Here is a 26,238-nt window from a genome sequence, read left to right as displayed (position 1 = left end):
CCCCCTAGTGGCAACAGGAAGTAGGCCTAAAAGTCAAGGTGCTATACTTTAACGAACTCCTCCTAGAGATTTCATCCGATGGACTTCAAACTTGGTCTGTACCATCCCAACACCTTAACGATGAAAAGTTATTAAAAGAAAAACTTTTCGTCAGACGGTGTGGGCGTGGCGTGGCGGCCATTTTGAGTGTTTAGCGATGACCAAAGAAGTTGTTGTAACTTGAGTGTACATTGTCGTATCTGCCCGAAATTTGTCACAATGGACAAGGGTCCGGGCCTGATGACACCTGCAGGCCAAAATTGACTTTTGGTCATAGCGCCCCCCCCTGGCCCCTGCCTTATATGACAAACATCATCCGATTTACATGAAACTTAGAATGTGTGGTCTACATGTGATACTGAGCCGCCCCCTATAATATGACCACGCCCACTTACTCAGGCCACGCCCCCTTTCATAACATTTGAACCGTTTAAGGTAGAGACTCGTGTGAGGTGTCATTGAACTCAGCAGAGACTTCCTTTTTAATTGGTTATGGTTTGACCCGCACCCTATGCTTTAGCCACGCCCCTTTTCACAGCTAATGAACCGTATGACGTAGAGTCTTGTGTGAGGTATCGTTGAACTCGGCGGGAAGTTCCCTTTTCATTGGTGACGATTTGTGGTGTCTGAGTGTCGAGCGAATGAACTGTCACAAGGAGCGGCGTCTGCCAGTAACCCCGACGCGCGGAAAGGCGCGAGGGCCCGTCCATCGCTGCTCGCAGCTTTAATTAAGGCATTAAGATCAATTTCTAAAAGATGATTTTTTTATTCCTCTTTTTAGTCAACGTTAGCATGGGTGTCCAAACTTCTGCACACCACTGTATGTAGAAGCTTCTAGGTCGTAGAAAACGTACCCCAGCTGATCTTTATTAACACGTGACTCGTGTTCAGGGCGTTTTCTGTTTAAAGTTTACTTTCACACAGGTTGTGTCTCAGGTAGTTTCCTCCGTCTGAAGCTCCAGCTGAAGGTAATGTAAGCTGTCTTTCTGTTAGTTTAGTTTGACAGCTAGCCTGCTCCAGACCAGGCTAACAGCTGGCCTGCTCCAGACCAGGCTAACAGGCAGGACTTATTAATCCTGGAGCCTTTTCTGTTCACTCAGCAGTGCTTTTACCTTATTGTTATTAGCATGCATTAAAATACAACAGGTGCATGTTGCTGTTGTATGTGTGTGTGTGTGCGTGTGTGTGTGTGTGTGTGTGTGTGTGTGTGTGTGCGCATCTGTGTGTGTGTGTGTGTGTGTGTGTGTGTAGTAACATTTGTTTTAGGCTTCAAACCTTTTCTTCTCCAGAACCAATGAGAACTGACGGAGTAGATGAAGATGATTTGTGTGAGTTTTGTCTCCCTCTGGTGTCTTTCTGTCTCCAACAACTAAACTAGCAGAAACCCTTGCCTTCCATTGGCTCTTTTCTGTCGCCTTTTTGTTGTGTTTTTGTTGCCTTTACAAGTCCAGTTAGACCATTATAACTTTAGTAACCATCTATAAAATGTTGAAAGACTTTTTGATGGGAGAATTCATTTATTTTACTGTGAAAGTAAAACGTAGCATCAAAGTACAAAGAAACAATCCTCTGAGTCTTTACAGAACAACAAAGAAAAGAACATTGCATTAATAAAAACATTAAAATCAGATTTCAAACTTTTAATTTGTTCTCTTTTCTTCTCAGCCACCATCTTCTGGCTTCTTCTGAGGGATTCCAATGCATTCTGGGAAGTGTAGTCCCTTGAGTGGATCATGGCTAAATCATCTGAAGGTAAGGCTTCTTTTTTTAAGTCTGTTTCGGTGTTTCTGTGTCTGAAAAAAAGTTCAACAAGTTTGATGCCAAAAAATATCAATATTTTAAGAATAAAAATCCCAATATTTTGAGAGAAAAAAGATTAAACATTTTAAAAAAAAAGTCAAATATTTTCAGAATAAAAGTCCCAATATTTTCAGGGAAACAATAAGCATTTTCAGAATAAAAGTCCCAATATTTTAAAAGAAAAAAGATAAATATTTTGAGACAGAAATTGCTACAATGGGTTGCTCAGTGTCCCCCTCCAAAAAATGTGTTAGTCTATCCGGACTCTGTAGGACTCGTTAGAGCTGGTCCAGTCTCTCTGCAGATTATATTTAAACTGTTTGAGTTGGATGTTGACAGACGAGATGGTCCGAACGGATCGTGACACGCGGCCTCTGAAGCTTGGCTTAATGGCGGTGAACAGGACGAATATAAGGAGCCCCTGAAACACGAAAATACAGAGATTATCAGGAGTCTAAACACAAAGAATTTACAACAACAACAAAGTAGCAAAACAATACCCAAAAAGGCGACAAAACGTCAACAAAAACAGGCTTCAGAAAGTGACAAAAAGGCGAGTTTCTGGGTATTTTGGGTAAATCTTGCCTCACCCAATGTTGTAGGAAACACATTGTTAAAGCTATGTTTCTATCAGTTTTGGAATACGGAGATATCATTTATACATTCCTCTGCATGATTCAAATCTGGTAAATAAAGGTGAAACTAACACACCTGTGTGGTGGTGCCGATGCAGAAGAGGTAGCTGAGCACCTCGTGGGCAGTTCCCTCGGTAACCAGCACCAGGTAACCCAGAGTCCAGGACAGACCGAGTAACACGGCCAGAGAGAAACTGTTCAGTAACTTCCTGATGCTGAAGAAACACAAAACAAAGTTTATATAATTTATAAAAATGTTCTTATTCTGTAGGAGAAAGATTTACCTTTTAAGTAAGTAAATAAGTTAAAAATATTACAAGGAAAAGGTCAGAATACCTCTTGAGGGAGTTGTCGTACCGAGAGACCAGAACCAACAGGACGATGTTGTAGATCAGAATCAAACCAATAGGAAGCACGAAACCCCAAAACATCGGCTTCCCATAGTCAAAGTGTTTGGATTTATCCAGCGCTGCCAGCCAGCAACTTTAAACAGTAAACAATAACAAAACATATGTTCTCAATCTGTTCACGCCAAATTCTGACTCTACCATCTGAACGTTTCAACAGAAATTGAGACTCATCAGACCAGGCAACATTTGTACTTGTCTTCAACTGTCCAATTTTAGTGAGCTCGTGCAAATTGTCGCCTCATGTTCCTATATTTAGTGGAGATGAGTGGTACCCAGGGGGGTCTTCTGCTGGTGTAGCCCATCCCCCTCAAGGTTGTTCGTGTTGTGGCTTCACAAATGCTTTGCTGCGTACCTCGGTTGTAACGAGTGGTTATTTGAGTCAAAGTTGATCTTCTATCAGCTGGAATCAGTCGGCCCATTCTCCTCTGATCACTAGCATCAACAATGTATTTTCGCCCCCCAGGACTGCAGCATCCTGGATGTTTTTACTTTTTCAGACCATTTTTTGTAAACCCTGGAAATGGCTGTGGGTGAGAATCCCAGTAACTGAGCAGATTGGCAAATACTCAGACCAGCCCGTCTGGCACCAACAACCATGCCACGCTCAAAGTTGCTTAGATCACCTTTCTTTCCCATTCTGACATTCAGTTTGGAGTTCAGGAGATTGTCTAGACCTGGACCACACCACTAAATGCATTGAAGCAGCTGCAATGTGATTGGTTGATTAGGTAATCGCATTAACAAGAAATCTTTCAGGTGTTCCTAATAAACTTTAAGGTGAGTGTGTGTATATATATATATATATATATAAATTAAGGGTGTGATGAGATCTCGTTTTACGAGATCTCGCGAGATCTCGCGTGACGAGATTTCTCGTCGAGGTGAAAAGAGTGAAAGAGTGTCAGACAAGACGAACACGATATGTAAACATTGTAAGAAAGAAATGCCGAACTACTAACTACTGCACCCGCGAGTCGCGGGTGCAGTAGTTAGTAGAGAGCTGTGGTGGTGCTGGAAGTGTTTTTGCATAGTGCTCGTGTTAGCCGCGGTATACGGCATTTCTTTCTTACAATGTTTACATATTGTGTTCGTCTTGTCTGTCACTCTTTCGCCGTTTATTATTTCCGAAGGAAAACCAAAATGTTGCCACACAAATGATTTAAAAGGGCAGGGGATCTTCAATAGTAATTCCACGCTCCATCACGCTGACATCACACTCCCCCCCGCGACCGACAACTTTTCACCTCCGCGACGAAATCTCGCTCGTTCTCATGAACCCAATCTCGTGATGTGTTTCGGTCGTGGAGTAAGCGTCTCGTCACACCCTAGCTTGTAACCTTGGTTCTCTGAGTAAAGACTATTTTTCCCAGTCATATTTCTTAACTGAAGTTTTCTTTAAATTAGTGTTAAAATCGCGTCGCCCTCGTGACCCCAATCTCGGTGTCTCGTCTTGTCTCGTGAGCGAAGTGTCTCGTCACACCCTAATATATATATATATATATATATATATATATATATATATATATATATATATATAAAAGCGATATAAACATCACAAAAAACGGCAGGAATGGCTTAAAACAAATGTCCAAAATGCCAAAAAAGCATCAACAACAAATATAAGAACTGTGTTGAAGATCAAACACACAGAACTTTATTTAATTTAGATCCAAAGTTTCCAAAGAAAACAAAACTAGTTTTAAAAAACATATTAAAATGTCAAAAAACAAGCATCAGAATGTAAAAAAAATGCAAAAAAAGTTGAATGAAGTGCAACAAGATCCAAAAGTAAGAATTTAAAGAAAAGTTTAACAAATAATAAATTAATAATTATACCCACAATTCCTCCTGTCTATATCCCAGAGGGTTGTCCATCCTGTAGGCGATTGCCAGTGTGATCGCCATGACGACAGCTGGGACTCCTGACAGGAAACAGGAAGTAAACAACAGTTAAAGAGGTATTTAGCTTTTTTCATTTAATCTAGATCTGTCATCTTTGTGTTTGTTTGGCAGTGTGCAGATTAAAACAAATTCTTTAAATTCAAAATTTCATCAGAAAACATCCACATCATACATATTATCTTCTATTAAGAGACAAAAAGCATTGTGTTTCACTTCTAACATGTCGTCTAAAGCAGAGATGGGTGATGACTTAAGTGCGACTCGAGTCTGAGACTCGAGTCGCACTTAAGTCGCACAAACAGCTGACTTCAGACTTGACTCTGACTCGACCCAAAAGACTTCAGACTTGACTCGGACTCGAGCTTCGAGACTCGTCAACGACCTGTTTTCATGCAATTATTGCTTTTTAAATCTGAATTTATTCATGTATTTCTATTTTCTTTTATTGGCGCATATACGGGAAAACATATGACGAGCTGTATGTCCCCTGCCCTTTGCCATAATGTGCAACGTAACGCATCCGCCTATGTGCGCGCACTAACATATAAAAAAATGCATTGCCGATGCACCAAGTCCTCCCGGAGTTGTGCCTTTTGTCATTAGTTTTGCTTTCAATAACTTTGTAAACAGTGGCAGTAAGCAAACAGCTACATGCAAAGTGTGTGGCACCAAGATAAATGATGCCGGATCAACAACGTCGGACTTCACGAGGCATCTCAAAATGCACACAGGTCAGTCACTCACACACTAATGTGAAAGAGACGTTACATTTAGCATATATCTTCACAGGTAACAAGCTAACCATCGCAAAGTGTTGTGCTAATGCTGGGAACAGGCAAATATTATCTTATAGTTAGTAGTTGCTGAGGCTCAGACATCCATGGCGCACAGGAGGCGGGACGCACGCATCCATCTCCCCAGGAACAAACGCTGTGTCGGGAGGGCAAACTCATGTGATGCGTAATTGATCCCGTGGATGATTTGTAGGCTATTAAGTGAACAAGGTTTACCTGGTCCACCAAACACTGTCTTGACTGTCTTAATTCTGTAAATATTTCTGTTACTGTAGTCCTGTTTACTATTTCATTATTTCATCCATGCGTGGCACAGCGGATCCGTGCGCGCTGTCACCTGCGCGGAGACGCCTAACCTGTCCTCCTCTGAGTCGGGTCTCCCTCGCGCTGGACTCAGTTTCACTGAGCCTACTAACAGAAAATAAATGGCAATACATCAGTGAGTTCAAACTGCTTATTGTGTGTAATTTGGACTGACACTGAGATGCATGTTGTTCTGTAGCTGGTGTGGCGCTGCCACTATTCTCTTGATTTCCACTTCGACATTAGACATTTTTTTGAATGAAAGAGACGTTATATTTAGAATATATCATCACAGGTAACAAGCCAACCATCGCAAAGTGTTGTGCTAATGCTGGGAACAGGCATATTGTATCTTTATAGTTGTATCCATATGATGTGACAGACTTAGGTTAATATTTCACCAGGTCTGAGGGCTAGAGGGATGTGTTAAGTAGACCCCATAAAGTTATCCATACTGTACTGTATGGATGGTAGCTACAGGACGTGTTTTGAATTCATAAGATTTAACAATATAGTGTTAGGGACAGATTAGATGGCCAGAGACTTGAGACTTGAGACTTAAGACTTGACTTGGACTCGAGCTCAAAGACTTGAGACTTGACTTGGACTTGAGCTCAAAGACTTGAGACTTGACTTGGACTTGCAAAAAATGACTTGTGAACATCTCTGGTCTAAAGTAAAACTTTAAAATCCTACCCCATCCTATGGTGGCGCTGAGCGGCGTCCAGTATGGCGGCAGCTTGTGGTGTATCTTGCGAAAGAGCAGCACCTCCTGCGTGGCGTACACACTGTTCCACGTAAAGGTAGCTAACAGGAAGAAGTGAAGCAGCGCCGTCACCGCCGAACATCGGGCATTCTTTGCCACGTGTTCGTCAGAGTGCGGGACATCGTTGGTCTTATTGTGGAGCACCGCGTTGTCATTGGTGTTTGTGACGCCAGAGAGGAAGGTGATGATGAAGGCCAGCAGGCTGAACCATATACTCAGCAAAGCAAGCTGGGAGTTCCTACTCTTCTTCCGTTCGCCCCTGTTCACAGATCATGTTACATTTTAGGTATAGAGTCGAAAGTCCTAAGATTTCAAGATTAAAGAGGCAACTTCTGTTAAAATATACAGATATACTGCTGTTAATACACAGATATTTTAGAATGGTAAACAGTTTCACCGGATCTACTTTAGTAGGATTCCTATATCTCACAGAACAGAGTATTCACCCAGACAATAAATTATATTAAATATGACAAATAAGTCTTACTTGTCCGTAATGTGGTGAATTATCGTAACAACCAAACCCAGGATGGAGAAAGAAAGTCCAACTATAGAAATTTTATCCAGCGCTGCATATTTATAATTCTCTCTGAAGGACTGAAATACAAACACACAATAGAGTTTTCAACAAGCTTCCTACAAGACTCACTTTGATATACCTTCAAATATATGAAATGTTGAGTGTGAAGTGAAATTTGTGAGCATGTTTCTTCACCCAGAGAGCAGCGAAGTTGGTTGTGTGGTTGCAGAAACATTGGAGGACTCCGTCTGAAGCGTTTCCCTTCCAGCAGCCAGCCGCGCTCCAATCCTCCAAAGTGTAGTCCCAAAAAACACACGAGAAGTCCCACAGAGACGTACCGTTCAGGAGCTGAAACACAACCACAGAAACATCTAAAACTTTATTGATTGGGACATCTCGAGAGAGAGAGAAAAGCACCAAAAACAGGAAATGGCAACGTTGCTATTTTTTGTCGAAAAACTAGAAATATTCAATTTAAAAAAGGAGAGAAATAGTCGATAAACTGTCAAAATAGTCAAAAAACTTCTTTTCTTCTTTTTTATTAATGGTGTTTGTGTGGCAGTGTGAGAGAAAGGTGGCAAAAACAGAAAATAGCAACAGAAACTTTGGGATAGGGCCAAACCCCAAAACTGTGGTACAACAAACGCATCAAGAAACTGCACATAAAATGTCATGAAAATGTGACAAAAATCGCATGAAAATTGAATTTCCATCAAATAAGGATGTTGCACAGAAAAGGGCCAAATGTTAAAAAAAAGCAGCCAAATCCTGTTACCATTGGTCTGAAGAGCATCTGGACCTGTTGCGGCTCCAGACCGCCAACGGTGGCCGACAGGACCCTGACGGAGGCCCGGCGCCGCCTGTAGCGCTTCGAGTGGAAGAAGTGGTCGTTCTGGTAGAGGACGAAACCCACAGACACGTTGGACGGAGTCTGGAGATGGCCATCCGCACCGCCTAAACAACACACACACATTTAACTCTGGAGTTAGTTTCACACATTCACAAAAAGTTTTTAAAAAGTTGAAAAATAACGCAATAAAAAGTGCCCAAAACATTCAGTTTTCTGTTTGTAAATTGACTCATCTGGAGTTAGTTGTCGAAAAATAATTGAAAAAAAGTTGAAAAACTGACGAAAATTTGTCGAGAAGCATTCAAAAAACGTCTTGAAAAGTTCCCCTTGAGTTGAGTTTTCCAACATCTGGATTAGTTTCAGGTCAAACTACAGGAAGTCATAACGTTGACGAGAACAAAATTGTAAGATTTAGAAAAACCTTTTTAATGTTTCTCTTTCTCTCAAACCGAAAAAAAGTAACAAAAACTTTTTACAAGCAAAAAAAAAAAGAGACAAAAATGTCAGAAATCAAAGAGAACGTTTATAAAAAACGCTGCACAAAGTTAAGTTTCTGAGGAAACTCACCTGTGGGGAACTTGAGGTAAACGACGGCGTCGGCGGTGAAGTTGGTTTCCACGGCGACAGCCGATGTGTTGGTGTCCAGCTGGATGCGGTTGGCACCAAAACGTTCCGACGTTCCTGAACGCACCGAGAGAAACACAGCCGTTAGTTAGGGGAGATATTTTCAGAATAAAAGTTTAGGTAGCACTTTATAATAACTATCCATAATTCATCATTTATCAAGCATTAGTTAACTATTAGTTAATGGTTTGTTCATTATTACTTATTAATTGTTCATACATAGTTCATCATGAGTAAAGTATTTGTTCACACAGTTATAAATGGTTTGTTCATAGTAAACAAGCCTATTAGTTAATGGTTTGTTCATCATTATTAATTAATTGTTCCTACATAACTCATCATCAGTAAAGCATGTGTTCACATAGTCATAAATGGTTTGTTCATAGTAAATAAGCCTATCTTGAAAAATATGTTTGTAAGTCCATGATTTATACTTAGCAAATAATGAAACAACCATTTGTAAATGAAATAATTTTCCCATTATAAACTATCTACAAACTAGTAGTAATTTATTTGTTTATCATTTGTAAAGCATAGTTCCTACATTCTTTCTAATCAATAAAGCATTTGTAAATGCAGTTAGTAAATGGTTGGTCCATAGTAAGTAAGCCCAAGTAAAATGTTTATCAGTATATTTTTTAATAATTCCTACTTGATGCATTAACCATTTGTAAATTAAGTAATTTTACCATTATCAACTAGGTACTCAGGAACGTAAAAGGTTGTTTAAAACTAGGAAGTTAATGATTAACAGACTATCTAGACCTACATTTGTTCATGTCTTAAATAAAATGTTATGATTTAGAAAAAGGCCTAAACTAATAGCTGGGGTGTTAACACATCTGTTACAAATACTTACCAATAATGTAATCCATGATTAACTCATGAGTTACTACTGGTTAGTTAAGTATACTGTGTGAGCCCATCTAAAGTGAGTACTTTCTATGCTTTACAAAGCATTTATAAATGACTTCCAAAGGCTACCAGAACCTGGATACACACGTATTTTTCTATTTGGACATGCCTTCAGAAATATGCCTATGGATAGTTAGTGTTAATACATCTTTAACAAGCACTTACCAACACATCAATCCATGATTAACTCATGAGTTACTACTGGTTAGTTAAGTATACTGTGTGAGCCCATGTAAAGTGAGGACTTTCTATGCTTTACAAAGCATTCATAAATGAGTTGCAAAGGCTAGCAGATACAACAGAAACACAAGTAAAAAAAGTATTTGTAACCCTTATTACGATGTAGTAAGAATGTACATTTATGAAATAGCTCGTAGTAGTGTTATGTAGTTGATATCAGTGTGAATTTGGACCAGAACCAGAAGAAAACTAGATTGTTAAGAGCCAGAGAATTGAACATCAATAAAGAGACTAGGAAACCAGGAAAAAGTTTGAGAAGTGTATTAATATACACAGAAACATGGCATACACATATACAGATAAAACACAGGTATGAAAAATAACAACTAAAATAATAAAGTGCGCTCATAAAAGAAACCCTTTTCAGTTCTATGAGCTCAATTGTTCTTTGATGACAAGAGTTCAGAGATGTTCAACGTTGGGGCCCATATGAGTTTGGTTTCTGTTGGTCCTACCACCATGAAGAAGGAATCCAGGGCAATCCGTATAAGTTCTGAGTCTCGATCCTGTAGCTGCCACCCAGCCCACTGAACTGGGAACCTGTAACCCCTGGAAGACTCTGGGATCTGAAGAGTCAATGTGATCCAATATCCCTCTCTGGACCGGACCTCCCATGCGTAGTGCTTCTCAAATCTCCACCTCCTCCACCTGTAGATAAGGCCAAATCAGTTCTCTCAATTACTATCCAGAAATAAAATCAATTGCTTAGGCTACAATGAAAATAAAATGAGGTGATATTTCAGTTAACCCATATTGAAATATCTAAATCTCTTCAGTTGTACAACCGTTCTCAAATTTCTTCTCTTAAGTATCAAAAGTATATAAATCCCTTTCAGGTATCAAAAGTACATTTATATTAATAGGTAACCTTTATACAAAAAATACATTTCTAATTCAAGTTTTATGGAACCTACCGTAGTAACATTAACACTATTCTTAATATAATTGCATAAATTGCATGTAAAAATCTCTCAAATTGTATTATTTTCCCATAACTTAAGCTACAGTGTTTTAATTTAAAGGGTTAATACATCCATGATTAGCACCGATTAGCATGGATGCTAGCGAACTCAAGGCATAGCTAGTGTTAAGGAATGACTCACCATTTTAATGGAATTCACTGCCTTTAACTCCGTGACGACAGTGGATTCAGACACAGCTCTCTTTCGTTCTATTCACAACAAGGCATAGCCAGTATTAGATAGGATTTAATTCACTAAATGTCGTTATTTTTCTCTTACCGACTGAATGACAACAGGCTTATATGACGTTCCGATGCAGCGCCTAAAGGGACGTGAGGAGACGTAAATATAGAGCTCAACAAACAAGCCTAGTTGATAGCTGATTGGTCAACTCACAGACCCAAGTTCACCCATTGGTTTATTTACAAGCCCATCAAAGTTAACAATAATGACACCCCTATATTATTTTATTTTACTTTGAGACATTCGTTTTGTTTTCCAAGTTATTAAAATATGGTCAAAAGTAGTTGTAAGAGATATGGGAGAAAATAGTGGAAAACGATTTAACTTTCACTTAGCTTTGATGGGCTTGTAAATAGGCCAATGGGTGAACTCGGGTCTGTGAGTTGACCAATCAGCTATCAACTAGGCTACGTCAGATCTCTAGATTTACGTCTCCTCACGTCCCTTTTGGCGCTACATCGGAACGTAGGCAGCCGTTATTCACTCGGTAAGAGAAAAAGACATTTAGTGAATTAAATCCTATCTAATACTGGCTATGCCTTGTTGTGAATAGAACGAAAGAGAGCTGTGTCTGAATCCACTGTCGTCATGGAGTTAAAGGCAGTGAATTCCATTAAAATGGTGAGTCATTCCTTGGCACTAGCTATGCCTTGAGTTCGCTAGCATCCATGCTAATCGGTGCTAATCATGGATGTATTAAGAGAACGGTGCTAATACTGTCTATTGCTAATAGTGCAAAGCTAACGGGTTAGCTAAGGTGCTGTATTCATATGCTAATAGGGTAATTAGCCACAAAAGGCTAGCGGAGTACTGCGTATTTCTTGTGAAAAGGCTAATGATTCTATCTATTGGTTATGGAAAGTAATGTTGCTTTTCAACACTATTGCTAGCTGTGGGTATTTGTTGAATGAATGTTAGTACAAGTTGTGTGTTTAATTGTTTAACTGGAGTTTATGGAGAAGTAACTCAAAGAGGCTAATTTTTACTGCATTCTTTCTACTATTACCTGGGCAGGGAGGGATAAATAAGCACGCATGTCTTAATGCCTCTAAATTACAACACTGTAGCTTAAGTTATGGGAAAATAATACAATTTGAGAGATTTTTTACATGCAATTTATGCAATTATATTAAGAATAGTGTTAATGTTACTACGGTAGGTTCCATAAAACTTGAATTAGAAATGTATTTTTTGTATAAAGGTTACCTATTAATATAAATGTACTTTTGATACCTGAAAGGGATTTATATACTTTTGATACTTAAGAGAAGACATTTGAGAACGGTTGTACAACTGAAGAGATTTAGATATTTCAATATGGGTTAACTGAAATATCACCTCATTTTATTTTCATTGTAGCCTAAGCAATTGATTTTATTTCTGGATAGTAATTGAGAGAACTGATTTGGCCTTATCTACAGGTGGAGGAGGTGGAGATTTGAGAAGCACTACGCACAGGAGGTCCGGTCCAGAGAGGGATATTGGATCACATTGATTCTTCAGATCCCAGAGTCTTCCAGGGGTTACAGATTCCCAGTTCAGTGGGCTGGGTGGCAGCTACAGGATCGAGACTCAGAACTTATACGGATTGCCCTGGATTCCTTCTTCATGGTGGTAGGACCAACAGAAACCAAACTCATATGGGCCCCAACGTTGAACATCTCTGAACTCTTGTCATCAAAGAACAATTGAGCTCATAGAACTGAAAAGGGTTTATTTTATGAGCGCACTTTATTATTTTAGTTGTTATTTTTCATACCTGTGTTTTATCTATATATGTGTATGCCATGTTTCTGTGTATATTAATACACTTCTCAAACTTTTTCCTGGTTTCCTAGTCTCTTTATTGATGTTCAATTCTCTGGCTCTTAACAATCTAGTTTTCTTCTGGTTCTGGTCCAAATTCACACTGATATCAACTACATAACACTACTATTTCATAAATGTACATTCTTACTACATCGTAATAAGGGTTACAAATACTTTTTTTACTTGTGTTTCTGTTGTATCTGCTAGCCTTTGCAACTCATTTATAAATGCTTTGTAAAGCATAGAAAGTACTCACTTTAGATGGGCTCACACAGTATACTTAACTAACCAGTAGTAACTCATGAGTTAATCATGGATTGATGTTTTGGTAAGTGCTTGTTGAAGATGTATTAACACTAACTATCCATAGGCATATTTCTGAAAGCATGTCCAAATAGAACAATACGTGTGTATCCAGGTTCTGGTAGCCTTTGGAAGTCATTTTTAAATGGTTTGTAAAGCATAGAAAGTACTCACTTTAGATGGGCTCACACAGTATACTTAACTAACCAATAGTAACTCATGAGTTAATCATGGATTACATTATTGGTAAGTATTTGTAACAGATGTGTTAACACCCCAGCTATTAGTTTAGGCCTTTTTCTAAATCATAACATTTTATTTAAGACATGAACAAATGTAGGTCTAGATAGTCTGTTAATCATTAACTTCCTAGTTTTAAACAACCTTTTACGTTCCTGAGTACCTAGTTGATAATGGTAAAATTACTTAATTTACAAATGGTTAATGCATCAAGTAGGAATTATTAAAAAATATACTGATAAACATTTTACTTGGGCTTACTTACTATGGACCAACCATTTACTAACTGCATTTACAAATGCTTTACTGATTAGAATGAATGTAGGAACTATGCTTTACAAATGATAAACAAATAAATTACTACTAGTTTGTAGATAGTTTATAATGGGAAAATTATTTCATTTACAAATGGTTGTTTCATTATTTGCTAAGTATAAATCATGTACTTACAAACATATTTTTCAAGATAGGCTTATTTACTATGAACAAACCATTTATGACTATGTGAACACATGCTTTACTGATGATGAGTTATGTAAGAACAATTAATTAATAATGATGAACAAATCATTAACTAATAGGCTTGTTTACTATGAACAAACCATTTATAACTGTGTGAACAAATACTTTACTCATGATGAACTATGTATGAACAATTAATAAGTAATAATGAACAAACCATTAACTAATAGTTAACTAATGCTTAATAAATGATGAATTATGGATAGTTATTATAAGTGCTACCAAAGTTTATAAATGTGACACAAAATGTCAAGAATTTATTTGATAGATTTGTCTCTTTTTAGGCTCCTGGAGGCCCCTTGTCGTGAAAACAAGCAAGACGCTTTTATTTTGGTAGAAATGCAAGATGCCCCAAGTCACAACATCTTTTGTCGCTTTTTTTTGGGATGTTTTTGATGCTTTTTTTAACAAAGGTCATTTTTTTTATTTACAAAACAGTTATTGTATTGCTTTGTTTTGTCTCTTTTAGGCTCCTGTAGACCTTCAACATGAAGCCAATCCTGAATCTTGTGAGTACTAAGACTTTTATTATTTGGACAGATAACAAATTACTTAATTACTTTTTAAGTTTACTTAGGATTCTCAGGGATAACGATATCCTCGGGAACTCTAAAAGTTAAACCTTTTGGTATTTAAATGCTGCAAAACGTACAAAATCAAAACAGGAGAGAGCAGAAGAAGAAAGATTAAACATTGAGCAGATTGACTGAATAATAAAACCATGAAAAGCTTCCCTGAACTCTGTTCTATTAGGGAGATTAACATCTCCATCTGACCTTTGACCCCTGGCTAAAGGAGCAGACCCTGAGAGGCTGCTGATTGGCTGATAATAGTCACCTGACAGTGCAGTGAACTGGACTCCCTGAGTGTCGGCTGCTGAGATCTGAGCCGACTGGACCACGATGTTTGGCTGAACCATCTTAGAATCATTGGAGATCAAACTCAGGTTCACCGACAGGCTGGACAGGGTCTGTGTCAGGCTGCAAATATACACAAATATATAGTCATATATACACACACACATATATATATATATATATATATATATATATATATACACAAACATATTGTCACATATATACACATATACACTACTGGTCAAAAGTTTTAGAACAACCCAATTTTTCCAGGTTTTGATTGAAATTCATGCAGTTCAATGTCTTATTGTACTCTGAAATGAAAGAATAGAACAAATTAACAATTTAAGTTAAAAAAGAAATCATGGAATCAATTTATAAACCAAAATAAATCCTAAATTTCTGACTCATCAAAGTAGCCCCCTTTGGCAGATATAACAGCTGAACACACTCGTGGCATTCTTTCTACAATGGAAATCAAATATTCTTCAGAAAGTTCTTCCCAACTCTGTTGCAGAAGTTCCCATAAATGTGTAGCACTTTTAGGTTGCTTTGCTTTCACTTTTCTGTCCAGTTCATCCCAAACCAGCAAGTCTGGTGACTGTGCTGGCCACTCCATGTTTTTAAGCATACCATCTTGTTCTGTTTTGCTAAGGTAGTTCTGGCATAGCTTGGACTTATGTTTTGGGTCATTATCTTGCTGTAGGATGAACCCCTGACCAACTAGGCGCATACCAGAGGGTGCTGCATGGTGCTACAAAATGCTGTGGTAGCCATTTTGGTTCAGGGTTCCTTTCACTCTGTACAAATCACCGACCCTGGATCCAGCAAAACAGCCCCAGACCATCATGCTTCCTCCTCCATGTTTGACAGTTGTTGTCACACACTGAGGAACCATCCTTTCGCCTACTCAACGGCGTACAAAAATCCTGCGTGATGAACCGAAGATTTCAAATTTTGATTCATCAGTCCATAACACCTTCTTCCAGTCTTCAGTAGTCCATTGACGATGTTTCTTGGCCCAGGCAAGCCTCTTTTTCTTATTCTGACGTCTTAGCAATGGCTTTCTTGCTGCAACTCGACCTATCAAACCTGCAGCTCCAAGTCTTCTCTTTCCAGTTGAAACTGAGACTTGCTTATTACGACCACTATTAAGCTGTGCTTGAAGCTGTTGTCCTGTGAGCCGCCTATCACACAAGCTGTTGACTCTCAGAAACTTGTCTTCTGATTCTGTTGTGGCTTTGGGTCTGCCAGACCTCTTCCTGTCAGAGTTTCCCCAGTTTCTAAGTGCCTTTTGATGGTGAAGAATACTGTACTCACTGACACCTTGACTTTCTTCACAATTTCTCTGTAGGAAAGACCAACATTCTTAAGTGTTATGATGGTCTGTCTCTCTTCCATTGTTAATTGCCTTTTTCCCACCATTTTTATAGCAACACACTACTTTCTGCAGTACAATACTGTTCATATAATGCTCACGAGGGTACGGTACCACAGTGTGTTCCAACAATACTTTTATACAAACAGACAGAGGTGGTTGTAAGTAATCCAGACCAGTGTGAACACCTGTGGGAATTGGTAGCACCAACTTTCAAATCTTGATCAACCTCCATTGCTGCAGAACAGCTTTACATTGTTTACCATCATCATCATCATCATATTCTTTATTCAGGACACACACAAATGGTCCATAGCACAATACAAAAACATAGCAAAATACAAACAGATACAAGATAAAACACATACAATAAGAAATGTCTACAACAGTCAAAATTCCACAATACACAAAAAAGTGTTCAGATATTAGCATATAGATTAAAACGCCAGTGGTTCCACAATCTTGAAGTGAACCTAACTGCACTCAATGCAGGGTTCACTAGTGTTGCAATGATGCTGTTGTATGACTCTGTTAGTCTACACATACATCTGAACATGAGATTCCTGAGTACAGCAGGACAGGTGAATACATTAACACTTACAAACATTTGGCTTGCACTGCTCCATCGTGGCATTTTACGCAGCAGCCTCATGCCATCATTATATGCCACATTGAGTTTCTGCATACTGCTTTTTTATAGCGCCACACAAATGGGCAGTATACATTGGAGTACAAAAGCTTTAAAAGCGTGGTCTTCACAGACAGTGAACACATGCTAAATTTGCGATTCAGCATATTAGCTTGTGCATACAACATGCAATATTGTCTATGAATGTCCCTATCATCAGACAGGTCATCAGTTATATAGTGCCCTAAGTATTTGACCTCAACACACACTTTAAGGACAGTACCAGAGAGAGAGAAATCAGGAAATGACAATTTATTGTCGTCCCTGCTTCTAACAATCATTATAGTACTCTTCGGAGAATTGAACTTAATATCAAAGTCTGAGCCATATTGGGAGCAGACCCTTAGTAGCTGTTGAAGGCCAGCACTATATGGACAGAGAATGACCAAGTCATCTGCGTACATCAGGTGGTTTACAATGGTGTCCCCAACCATACAACCTGTTCCACAATTGTTTAGCAACTTTGATAGATCATCCATATAAATATTAAAAGAAAGGGAGACAAAATGCTTCCCTGCCTAACTCCATTGTTTACATTAAATGGGGCGGACATAGAGTTACCCCATTTCACATACATTGACTGATGAGCATACCAAAAGCCAAGATTCTCACCAAATATTTGGGAGTCCCTTTGCTGTGCAATTTGTAAAATAGCTTCTCATGATTCACACATGCAACGGCTTTAGAGGCATCAATAAAACACACAAAATTGTGGAGTTATGCCTGTTATACAAATCTAAAACCTCCTTTAAGGCAAAAACACACATATCCGTGCCATGTTTAGGTTTAAAGCCAAACTGGTTGTCAGCGGTCAGGACAGACCGTTCCAGCCTATTCAGTATAGTCCTCTCCAAGACCTTGGATAAAATACTGGCCAAAGCTATAGGCCTGTAATTATCCAAGCTGTTAATCTTACCAGCTTTGTTTTTAATGATAGGCACTAATGTGACAGGTAAAATAGAATCAGGTAAAATGCCATGGACTAACAACCCAGAAAAACAAAAAGCAATTAGGGGACAAAGTTTTCTACTAGCAAATTTTAAATGCTCTGCAGATATCTTATCCATACCGCATGCCTTATTATCTTTTAGCATCATAATTGCATCATATATTTCTTGAGGGAGAACAGTCGCATCTTCATTACCATCAATGTTACCCACTGTAAAGGATTTACTTTTAACACAGTTAAACAGCTCATAGTAATGTTTCTGCCACAACTGAGTAATGTTTTCTGAGCCACTAACACCATCAATATTCGTTGGTAACGATGTTTTACAATTATTCATTCTTTTGATTTCTTTCCAGAAATCAATAGGACTATTGTATTGCAGCTTCTTTGCAAGAGAGTCAGACCTCATTGCATTTTCATTCCTCTTAATGAAACGTAGAGCATATTTAAACTTTGCATTTGCACGCTTCTTATATTCAAATAAGGGACCATGTTTATGTCTGCCTGACTCATCCCATGCTTTGAAGGCCCTTCTTGCTTCAGCATGTGTCTCTTCCACATAGCCATTCCAGCCTGGCTTGACCTTGTACAATCTGTGTGTCTTATACAGAGGCCCGCTCGAAACCAGGAGGGACTTCACAATATTCTCATAGAGGGAGCACAGCTCAATACCATGTTGAGAGTTCTTACAATTAATATCAGAGCATACAATGGAATCTTTAGGTAATTCAATGTTACTCAACAGAAAATCAGACTGAATATAATATTCTTTAAGGTCCTCCTTAGTCAGATTAGACCAATCTATTTTCCCCACACACATGTTATCTACAGACAGAAGAGCAGGTATATTGCCTGGATTAACAGATAAAGAAAAAGGCACATGATCAGTAGTGGCAAATTCATAATTAATTTTCATGGCCTCTATAGAATCATGTGCATCAGCCGTGCAAATGCAGTGATCTAGCCATGAAGTTGTGTGCCGCCTCCACTGATGTAGGTGTAGCTACTATCAGGCAAGAGCAATTTGCTAGAAAGAATCAAGCCATTATCAGAACAGAACTGCATTAAGTGTTTGGCAAATAAAGCGCTGCCATCGGAAACATCTGCATTCATATCACCCACAATAAAGATGCACGTGGAAGCATTATCTTGAATAAAAGACATAACACAAGCCAATCTATTAAGATATTCATCTTCATTTTGAGAGCACTCATAGGGTGTGTAAATGTTTAAGATAATGAAGTTTTTAGCACCACAATTAAACTCAATTCCTATGGCCCAGTCAACACCCAGTCTAACCACCTTAACCAGCTGATCATATTTTTTATGCCATAACAGGGCAACACCGCCAGGTATTCTACCATGAACTATCCTAGTGCTCAGGTCAGTAGTAGATTCACCCGCCCCATAAAAGTCTTTATGCAGGGAATTTAGACCCTCTAAATCCTGCTTTGGTAAAAAAGTTTCTTGAACACATAATACACCACAAGCCTCCAAGAGTTTATCCACTACAAGGCGGCGCGATTTGTCTGCTTCACTGTGCCCAACGCGCAGTCCTCGCGCATTATAAGACACGATATTGATATTCATCTATGTTTATCAATCCCGGGCCGCAGCCTGACTGCTGCTCCCCTGCGTAGCTACAGGTATAGGGACGAACACAGAGCGCTGCTGCTGTGGGCCAGCCTCTCCTCCTGATCCCAGGGCCGCGCTATCACCGTTAACTTTGGGTCTGCGAGCCTCAAAATAGCGACGTACATAGATCCCCTCCGGCCAAAGTTGTGGCTCGTACATTTCATCAACTTCGTTGCATTCAGCAGTAACATGAAACGAACTGAATCTGTTGCGTACTAGATCATGTCACAGATTTGCCCAGTTTCTCAATCAGGTAATCACACAGAGTGACTGCATCCAGATCAGGAGAAAATCTAGTGGCAAAAACACTCACCAGCTTAGTTTTAATTACTGGAATGTTACTTACTGTACCGGTACCAACTATCCCCATTTTGCGCTCTCGCTTTAGACGGGTCTCCATTTCTTGTTCCCTGAAAAAGGCCTTTTTGTAAAATACTGAAATGTACATGATTTTTAAATTTTTTTTTTAACCTCAGTAGGGCTGGACCCGAATATTCGAATATTCGTTCGGTGGGTTGGTATTCGATTTTAAAATTTGTAGCATGTAGCAAGCTGGGCAGAAAAGCTAGTGGCAATAAAAAGTGCGGAAATGGAAAACTGTTTCCCGTTTTTCCGTTGTGATTCGGCCAGAAACTTCAACATTGTGAGGCGAAGAGATCGTTTTGGAATATAAAGCTTGGATATTACATTTCCTTGGACTCTTGGGGATTTATGAAAATCAAGTTTTGGTCAAAATACCACTTTGTTGCTGAAAGGACAACGACAACAGGTGTTCATGCACTGAGTTGTTTTATTTTCTTTTATTTTGTAACAGTTGTGTACATGGCTGTATAATTTGAAGATTTAATGCTTTAAAGTTATAAAAACGCTCATGAGTGGAAGTTTTATCGAGGTTACGGCGACGCCCCAGTCACAAAGTGTCCCGTTGACGGGAGGGTGAGCCTCGAGAGGTTAAAAGTTTATTAATTCTGAACGCGTCTGGCCTGTCTATCTATATTGCACCAAATACGACACTGCAGTCCCTTGTAAAGTCGTTTGGATGAAAGGTTCTCAAAATAATCAACATGCAAACAATCAGACACATAGAGATTCCTGCCTTTATTAGAGATAATAATATGTTCAGCCCCCTCTCTCCGAAGCTTCGAATATTCGATGCTCATTACTACCGAAGCTTCGAAGCTCAAAAAATGGTAATCGGACCATTTCAAAATGAAAAAGATTGGGGTGTTCTAAAACTTTTGACCAGTAGTGTATATACAGGAATATATAATCATATATACACACACACATATATATATATATATATATATATATATATATATATATACAGGAATATATAGTCATATACACACACATATATATATATAGACATATATACACATATATATATATATATATATATATATATATATATATATATATATATATATATATATATACCAGAATATATAGACATATACCAGAATATATAGACATATACTGTATATACAGGAATATATAGTCATACATACACACATATATACAGGACTATATAGTCATACTGTATATACACACATATATACAGGAATATATAGTCATACTGTATATACACACATATATACAGGAATATATAGTCATATATATATATACACACACACAGGAATATATAAAGATATACACAGCCTACAGCTAGGTTGGGTCAGCATCAGGCTGCACACAACACAGAAATATATTGTCTTGTATATCATATATATCGTCAGTGTGCTTCTGAAAACAAAGTAGAGTGTTTTACTTGTGAGTAGCGCTGTTTTCCTGGTTGTCGTCTGGCGGGTCAGCGTTCAGAATCTGGCTGACGGTCGCTACCGCTGACTCCCTCACGCTCTGAAACACAGTTTCAACAATAAAGTCTCTGCTACACACACAGAGTATCGTTAAGACTCGAGCTTCATCTCCTCTGCTACGTTTAGGTTAAAAAAGGAGTATCTTCTGCTACGTTTACACCGGGCATCCACACTACTGCGGCATTTCCGAGCCCCTAATACTGAGACATTTGGAAACACTGCTGCCCCCATCTTTTTGTGACAAGTTGTCGCATGTTCAAGAATAAAGTCATGGCATTTCTACAACTATATCCCAATATTTTTGGAAATAAATATATATATACTGTATATCCACTGGTACGGGTTGGTGTCCGGCGTCTGCTGAACCAAAATCATGTTGTAACTGAAGTTTAAGATGTGTATGTTTGTTGTGAGTTTCTTCTTGGTTGTTTCGTACCTCTGTGGCATTGGTAGACAGCAGTCAGAACTCATTGTAACTTGAGTTGTTTCTCTGTAGGTTTGTTGTTTCGTACCTGTGAGACGTTCTCAGACGACAGCAGCGTGTCGGCGATCTGAGCGGCCGTCGTCACTTCTTCAGCCGTCAGATCTTCAGGTTGGGACGTCAGCATCTGAGCGCTCGCCGCCAGCGTCTCTAAATCTGCCGAGCCGTTCAGCTGAGAGAGGAAACACATTTTTCAGGTATCTCTTCCCTGAGTCTATTGTCCTTTACCCGCCTGTGATAATTTTTTGTTCAGCCTTTTTCTTCCCTGTTGACTCACATTTTGTTGTATGTTGGTGAGCGTCAGGTCACACTGGAGGACGCGCGGCTCCTGGAAACTCGGGGGTATTTTCCTGTTGGAACATCTGGTCAAAGCCTGGGGTTTACCCGCTGCAAGGAAATGGTAAAAGACTCTAAAACAGCAGTGCATTATGGGAGACCTGATGGATGGAGATAACAATAACTAATAAAACTTACCGCCACTCGTTCGTGGTTGACAGGTTTCATTAGAATAAGCGTACCGGCCAACGGGTGTTTGTGGGAAGTTGAATACTCTGTTGTTCTGGGCTATCATCTTGGCTTTGCAAAAATTCTCTGCAAGAAGAAGTTTAATTTAAGCTGAAGTTTGTTGCTCAGTTTGACTTGGAAATGGAGCCCAAAGTCTAAAACGGACAACGTGAATCCACTGAGGAGCAGGGCTGGGTATCGTTTGGGTTATTTCTGTTACCGGTGCTTAAACAAAAAACTGTCAGACAGTTGGTGACATTTCGAGTATTTTTTTTAGAGTAATCCAGACAAGTTGGAACACCTGTGGGAATTGGTAGCACCAACTTTCAAAACTTGATCAACCTCTATTGCTGCAGAACAGCTTTACATTGTTAACCCATTTCTTGTTCCCTGAAAAAGGCCTTTTTGTAAAATACTGAAATGTACATTATTTTTCAGTTTTGGGTAACCTTACTTTTTTTTTAACCTCAGGCAGTTCACCACTTACCTTTGTACCATTTCAAGCTATTCATTGGACTTGAACTGCTAAAATTTCAATAAACAATTGGGGTGTTCTAAAACTTTTGACTGGTAGTGTGTGTGTGTGTGTGTGTGTGTGTGTGTGTGTGTGTATATATATATATATATATATATATATATATATATATATATATATATATATATATATATATATATAGCGCAGCGCCATAGCAACCATAAACAACACTTGCTCTATTGTTTGCTGCTTCCTGTTTGGTGCTGGAGGGAGAGCACCCATTGGTTGTTGACAATGTTCACATGATTTAACCCCTTAACGCCGACTGTCACTAATTAGCATCAAACCCCTTCCATTCCGACTGCAGGCGAGATAGCGTGTGTATTCCCCCCAATGCCGGTTTGTTTACATTCGATACATACCTAGGAACCTTTTACACGCACTGGTTTCTCGTAGGACCGGTCGGAGTGGGAACTACATCCAGTTCACAGAAGCAAAATTAACCCTAACCCCTAACCCTAATCCTAAAAAGACTACTGTCAATGTTAGGGAGTAGGAGAGTGTTTTCTTTCTTGCTGTTGTCAAGATTCATTTATTTGTCAGTTACTTTGTGAGATGAATAAAATCTACATATCTGAGATGGGAAAATGTGTTCTATTAATTTTACCATTTTGTAAAGAATTTTACCACGAATGCCTGTTGTCGCTAATTTGCATCATACCTAAATTTATATCTATTCTATATGCTATAGACAAATTAACAATCTCAACTTAATTTAGCATCAGCTTGGAGCCAGAAACACACATAATACATTTTTTTATATAATTGTGAATAAATTCAGGCGTCACGGGGTTAATTTCAAACTTAGGATAATACCAAACATGTTTGATTTAGTCTGAACATCCCGACGGGAGAAAGACTGACTGGGACTGAGTTTGACCTTACACCAAATGATGGAGACGACGGGAACTCCCTGACTCTACCAAAACTCTCAGGGTCTCATTCAGAGATTATTGGACACAGTCAGAGACAGAAGAGTCACTTTGAAAGTTGTTGGAAGTAATGAGGCACCCAAATCTGCGTTGTTATTTGGTTTCGCTAGATACTGGTCGTTATGGACGAAAACAACTAAACCTCTGGGACATTAAGGTTTCGGTACCAAACACTAGCCTTGAGCCAGAGTGTTTTAGGTTTATACTACCACTGGCACATTATGCTCTCAACGTAGCTTTCCTAAAAGTGTTTCCACTCTGAGAGAGAATAAGATTTTGGAGGCGAGGGCAGACAAAGTCAACAGAAAGATTTCCATAATGTCACCGGGTTTCAGTTCCTAGATCTCCAGAGGAGCATGAAGTGAAACTACTGTCAGGTATTTAAATACTTAGAAAATACAGTTTTCTTTTAAATGAGTCAGACTTACCTACTGAGCAGGTCTTTCCAGTCCAGTCGTCCGGACAGATACAGACGCCATTCAGAGGTCTACCTCCGTTATAGCAAACCAGAGGAGGGGGAGTAGTCGTAGTAGTAGTAGGAGTTGTAGTAGTAGGAGGACGAGTAGTAGTAGTAGGAGGAGCAGTAGCAGTAGTAGCAGGAGGAAGAGCAGTAGTAGTAGGAGGAGGAGCAGCAGTAGAAGTAGTAGTAGTAGCAGCAGGAGTAGTAGTAGCAGCAGTAGTAGTAGTAGCAGCAGGAGGAAGAGCAGTAGTAGGAGGAGGATGAGCAGTAGTAGCAGGAGGAAGAGCAGTAGTAGTAAGAGGATCAGGAGTAGTAGTATGAGGATCAGGAGTAGTAGCAGTAGTAGTAGTAGCAGCAGTAGCAGCAGCAGTAGTAGTAGCAGCAGCAGTAGTAGTAGGAGGAGGATCAGGAGTAGTAGTAGCAGCAGCAGTAGTAGCAGTAGTAGCAGCAGTAGTAGTAGGAGGATCAGGAGTAGTAGGAGGAGGATCAGGAGTAGTAGCAGTAGTAGTAGCAGCAGCAGTAGTAGGAGGATCAGGAGTAGTAGTAGGAGGATCAGGAGTAGTAGCAGCAGTAGTAGTAGTAGTAGCAGCAGCAGTAGTAGTAGTAGTAGTAGTAGCAGCAGTAGTAGTAGGAGGATCAGTAGTAGGCCTAGTAGTAGTAATAGTAGTATGAGGACCAGTAGTAGGCCTAGGTGTAGTAGTACCAATGGTAACCTCAGTAGTACCGGTATACATAGGATTAGTAGCAGCAATGGAATACTCACTAGTAGGATCAATGGTAACCTCACTAGTATCGGTATGCATAGTAGTAGTAGTAGCAGCAGTAGTAGTAGGAGGAGGAGCAGTAGTAGTAGTATCAGCAGCAGCAGTAGTAATAGTAGTAGTAGTAGTAGCAGGAGGAGGAGCAGTAATAGTAGGAGGATCAGGAGTAGTAGTATGAGGATCAGGAGTAGTAGTAGTAGCAGTAGTAGTAGTAGCAGCAGTAGTAGTAGTAGCAGCAGCAGTAGTAGTAGGAGGAGGATCAGGAGTAGTAGTAGCAGCAGTAGTAGTAGTAGCAGTAATAGTAGCAGCAGCAGTAGTAGGAGGATCAGGAGTAGTAGTAGGAGGATCAGGAGTAGTAGCAGCAGCAGTAGTAGTAGTAGTAGTAGCAGCAGCCGTAGTAGTAGTAGTAGTAGCAGCAGCAGTAGTAGTATTAGTAGTAGTAGCAGCAGTAGTAGTAGGAGGATCAGCAGTAGTAGTAGGAGGATCAGCAGTAGTAGTAGGAGGAGCAGTAGTAGTAGTAGTAGTAGTAGTAGCAGCAGTAGTAGTAGCAGCAGCAGTAGTAGTAGGAGGAGGATCAGGAGTCGTAGTAGCAGCAGCAGTAATAGGAGGATCAGGAGTAGTAGCAGCAGCAGCAGTAGTAGGAGGATCAGGATTAGTAGCAGCAGTAGTAGTAGTAGTAGTAGTAATAGTAGTAGCAGCAGCCGTAGTAGCAGTAGTATTAGTAGTAGCAGCAGCAGTAGTAGTAGGAGGATCAGCAGTAGTAGTAGGAGGATCAGCAGCAGTAGTAGGAGGAGCAGTAGTAGTAGCAGCAGCAGCAGTAGTAGTAGTAGCAGTAGCAGCAGTGGTAGTCGTATCGGTGGTTGTTGTTGTTGTTGTGTCGGTGATACTTGGTACTTCTGATGTTATGGTGGACTGAGCTCCAGCTCTACAGGCAGCTGTCAGGAGACATTATTACAAACAATATTCATAGTCGTTCGTCACACAGACCTTTTAAGGGCGTTTTCACACCTGAAAGTCCAGACCAAGGTTCATGTTTTTGTTACATTGTAACACTTGATCCGGTAAGTTTTGGTTTCACACTGCAGTTATGCAAGTGCACTAAAGATCTCTACGTGACAAAACTACTTCCTGCCATCATCACATACAGTAGGGAGAACAAGTATTTGATACACTGCTGATTTTGCAGGTTTTCCTACTTACAAAGCATGTAGAGGTCTATAATTGTTATCATAGGTACTCTTCAACTGTGAGAGAAGGAATCTAAAACAAAAATCCAGAAGATCACATTGTATGATTTTTAAATAATTAATTAGCATTTTATTGCATGACATAAGCATTTGATCACCTATCAACCAGTAAGA

General features: G+C 39.4%; 1 protein-coding gene across 1 annotated transcript; it reads right to left on the bottom strand.

Annotated features, from left to right (window-relative positions):
- Positions 1-2,089: 2,089 nt before the first annotated feature.
- LOC120554651 (adhesion G-protein coupled receptor G7-like) lies at positions 2,090-24,277 on the bottom strand. The gene is made up of 15 exons (XM_039793676.1): positions 24,085-24,277; positions 22,160-22,276; positions 21,963-22,072; positions 21,717-21,857; positions 21,156-21,244; positions 14,715-14,857; positions 8,587-8,700; positions 7,945-8,123; positions 7,365-7,517; positions 7,137-7,246; positions 6,580-6,908; positions 4,725-4,806; positions 2,811-2,957; positions 2,551-2,689; positions 2,090-2,260 (listed from the first exon to the last, which is right to left on the bottom strand). The coding sequence occupies exons 2-15, from the start codon at positions 22,254-22,256 to the stop codon at positions 2,090-2,092; spliced, it is 2,004 nt and encodes a 667-aa protein (XP_039649610.1). The 5' UTR covers positions 22,257-22,276; positions 24,085-24,277.
- Between the last annotated feature and the right edge of the window lie 1,961 nt (positions 24,278-26,238).

This window comes from Perca fluviatilis, chromosome 24 (genome assembly GCF_010015445.1).
Source record: "Perca fluviatilis chromosome 24, GENO_Pfluv_1.0, whole genome shotgun sequence".
Taxonomy (NCBI): Eukaryota; Metazoa; Chordata; class Actinopteri; order Perciformes; family Percidae; genus Perca; species Perca fluviatilis.
Note: the sequence above shows the minus strand (reverse complement) of the source record. Positions and strands in the feature narration are given on the sequence as shown.

Excerpts from the sequence above, each read along its gene's own strand:
- LOC120554651 (XM_039793676.1), bottom strand. The coding sequence starts at position 22,256 with ATGATAGCCCAGAACAACAGAGTATTCAACTTCCCACAAACACCCGTT. Across the intron at positions 22,073-22,159 it reads TCAACCACGAACGAGTGGCG|CGGGTAAACCCCAGGCTTTG; the intron begins GTAAGTTTTATT and ends ATTTCCTTGCAG. Across the intron at positions 7,518-7,944 it reads AGATGCTCTTCAGACCAATG|CTCCTGAACGGTACGTCTCT; the intron begins GTAACAGGATTT and ends GTTGTGTTTCAG.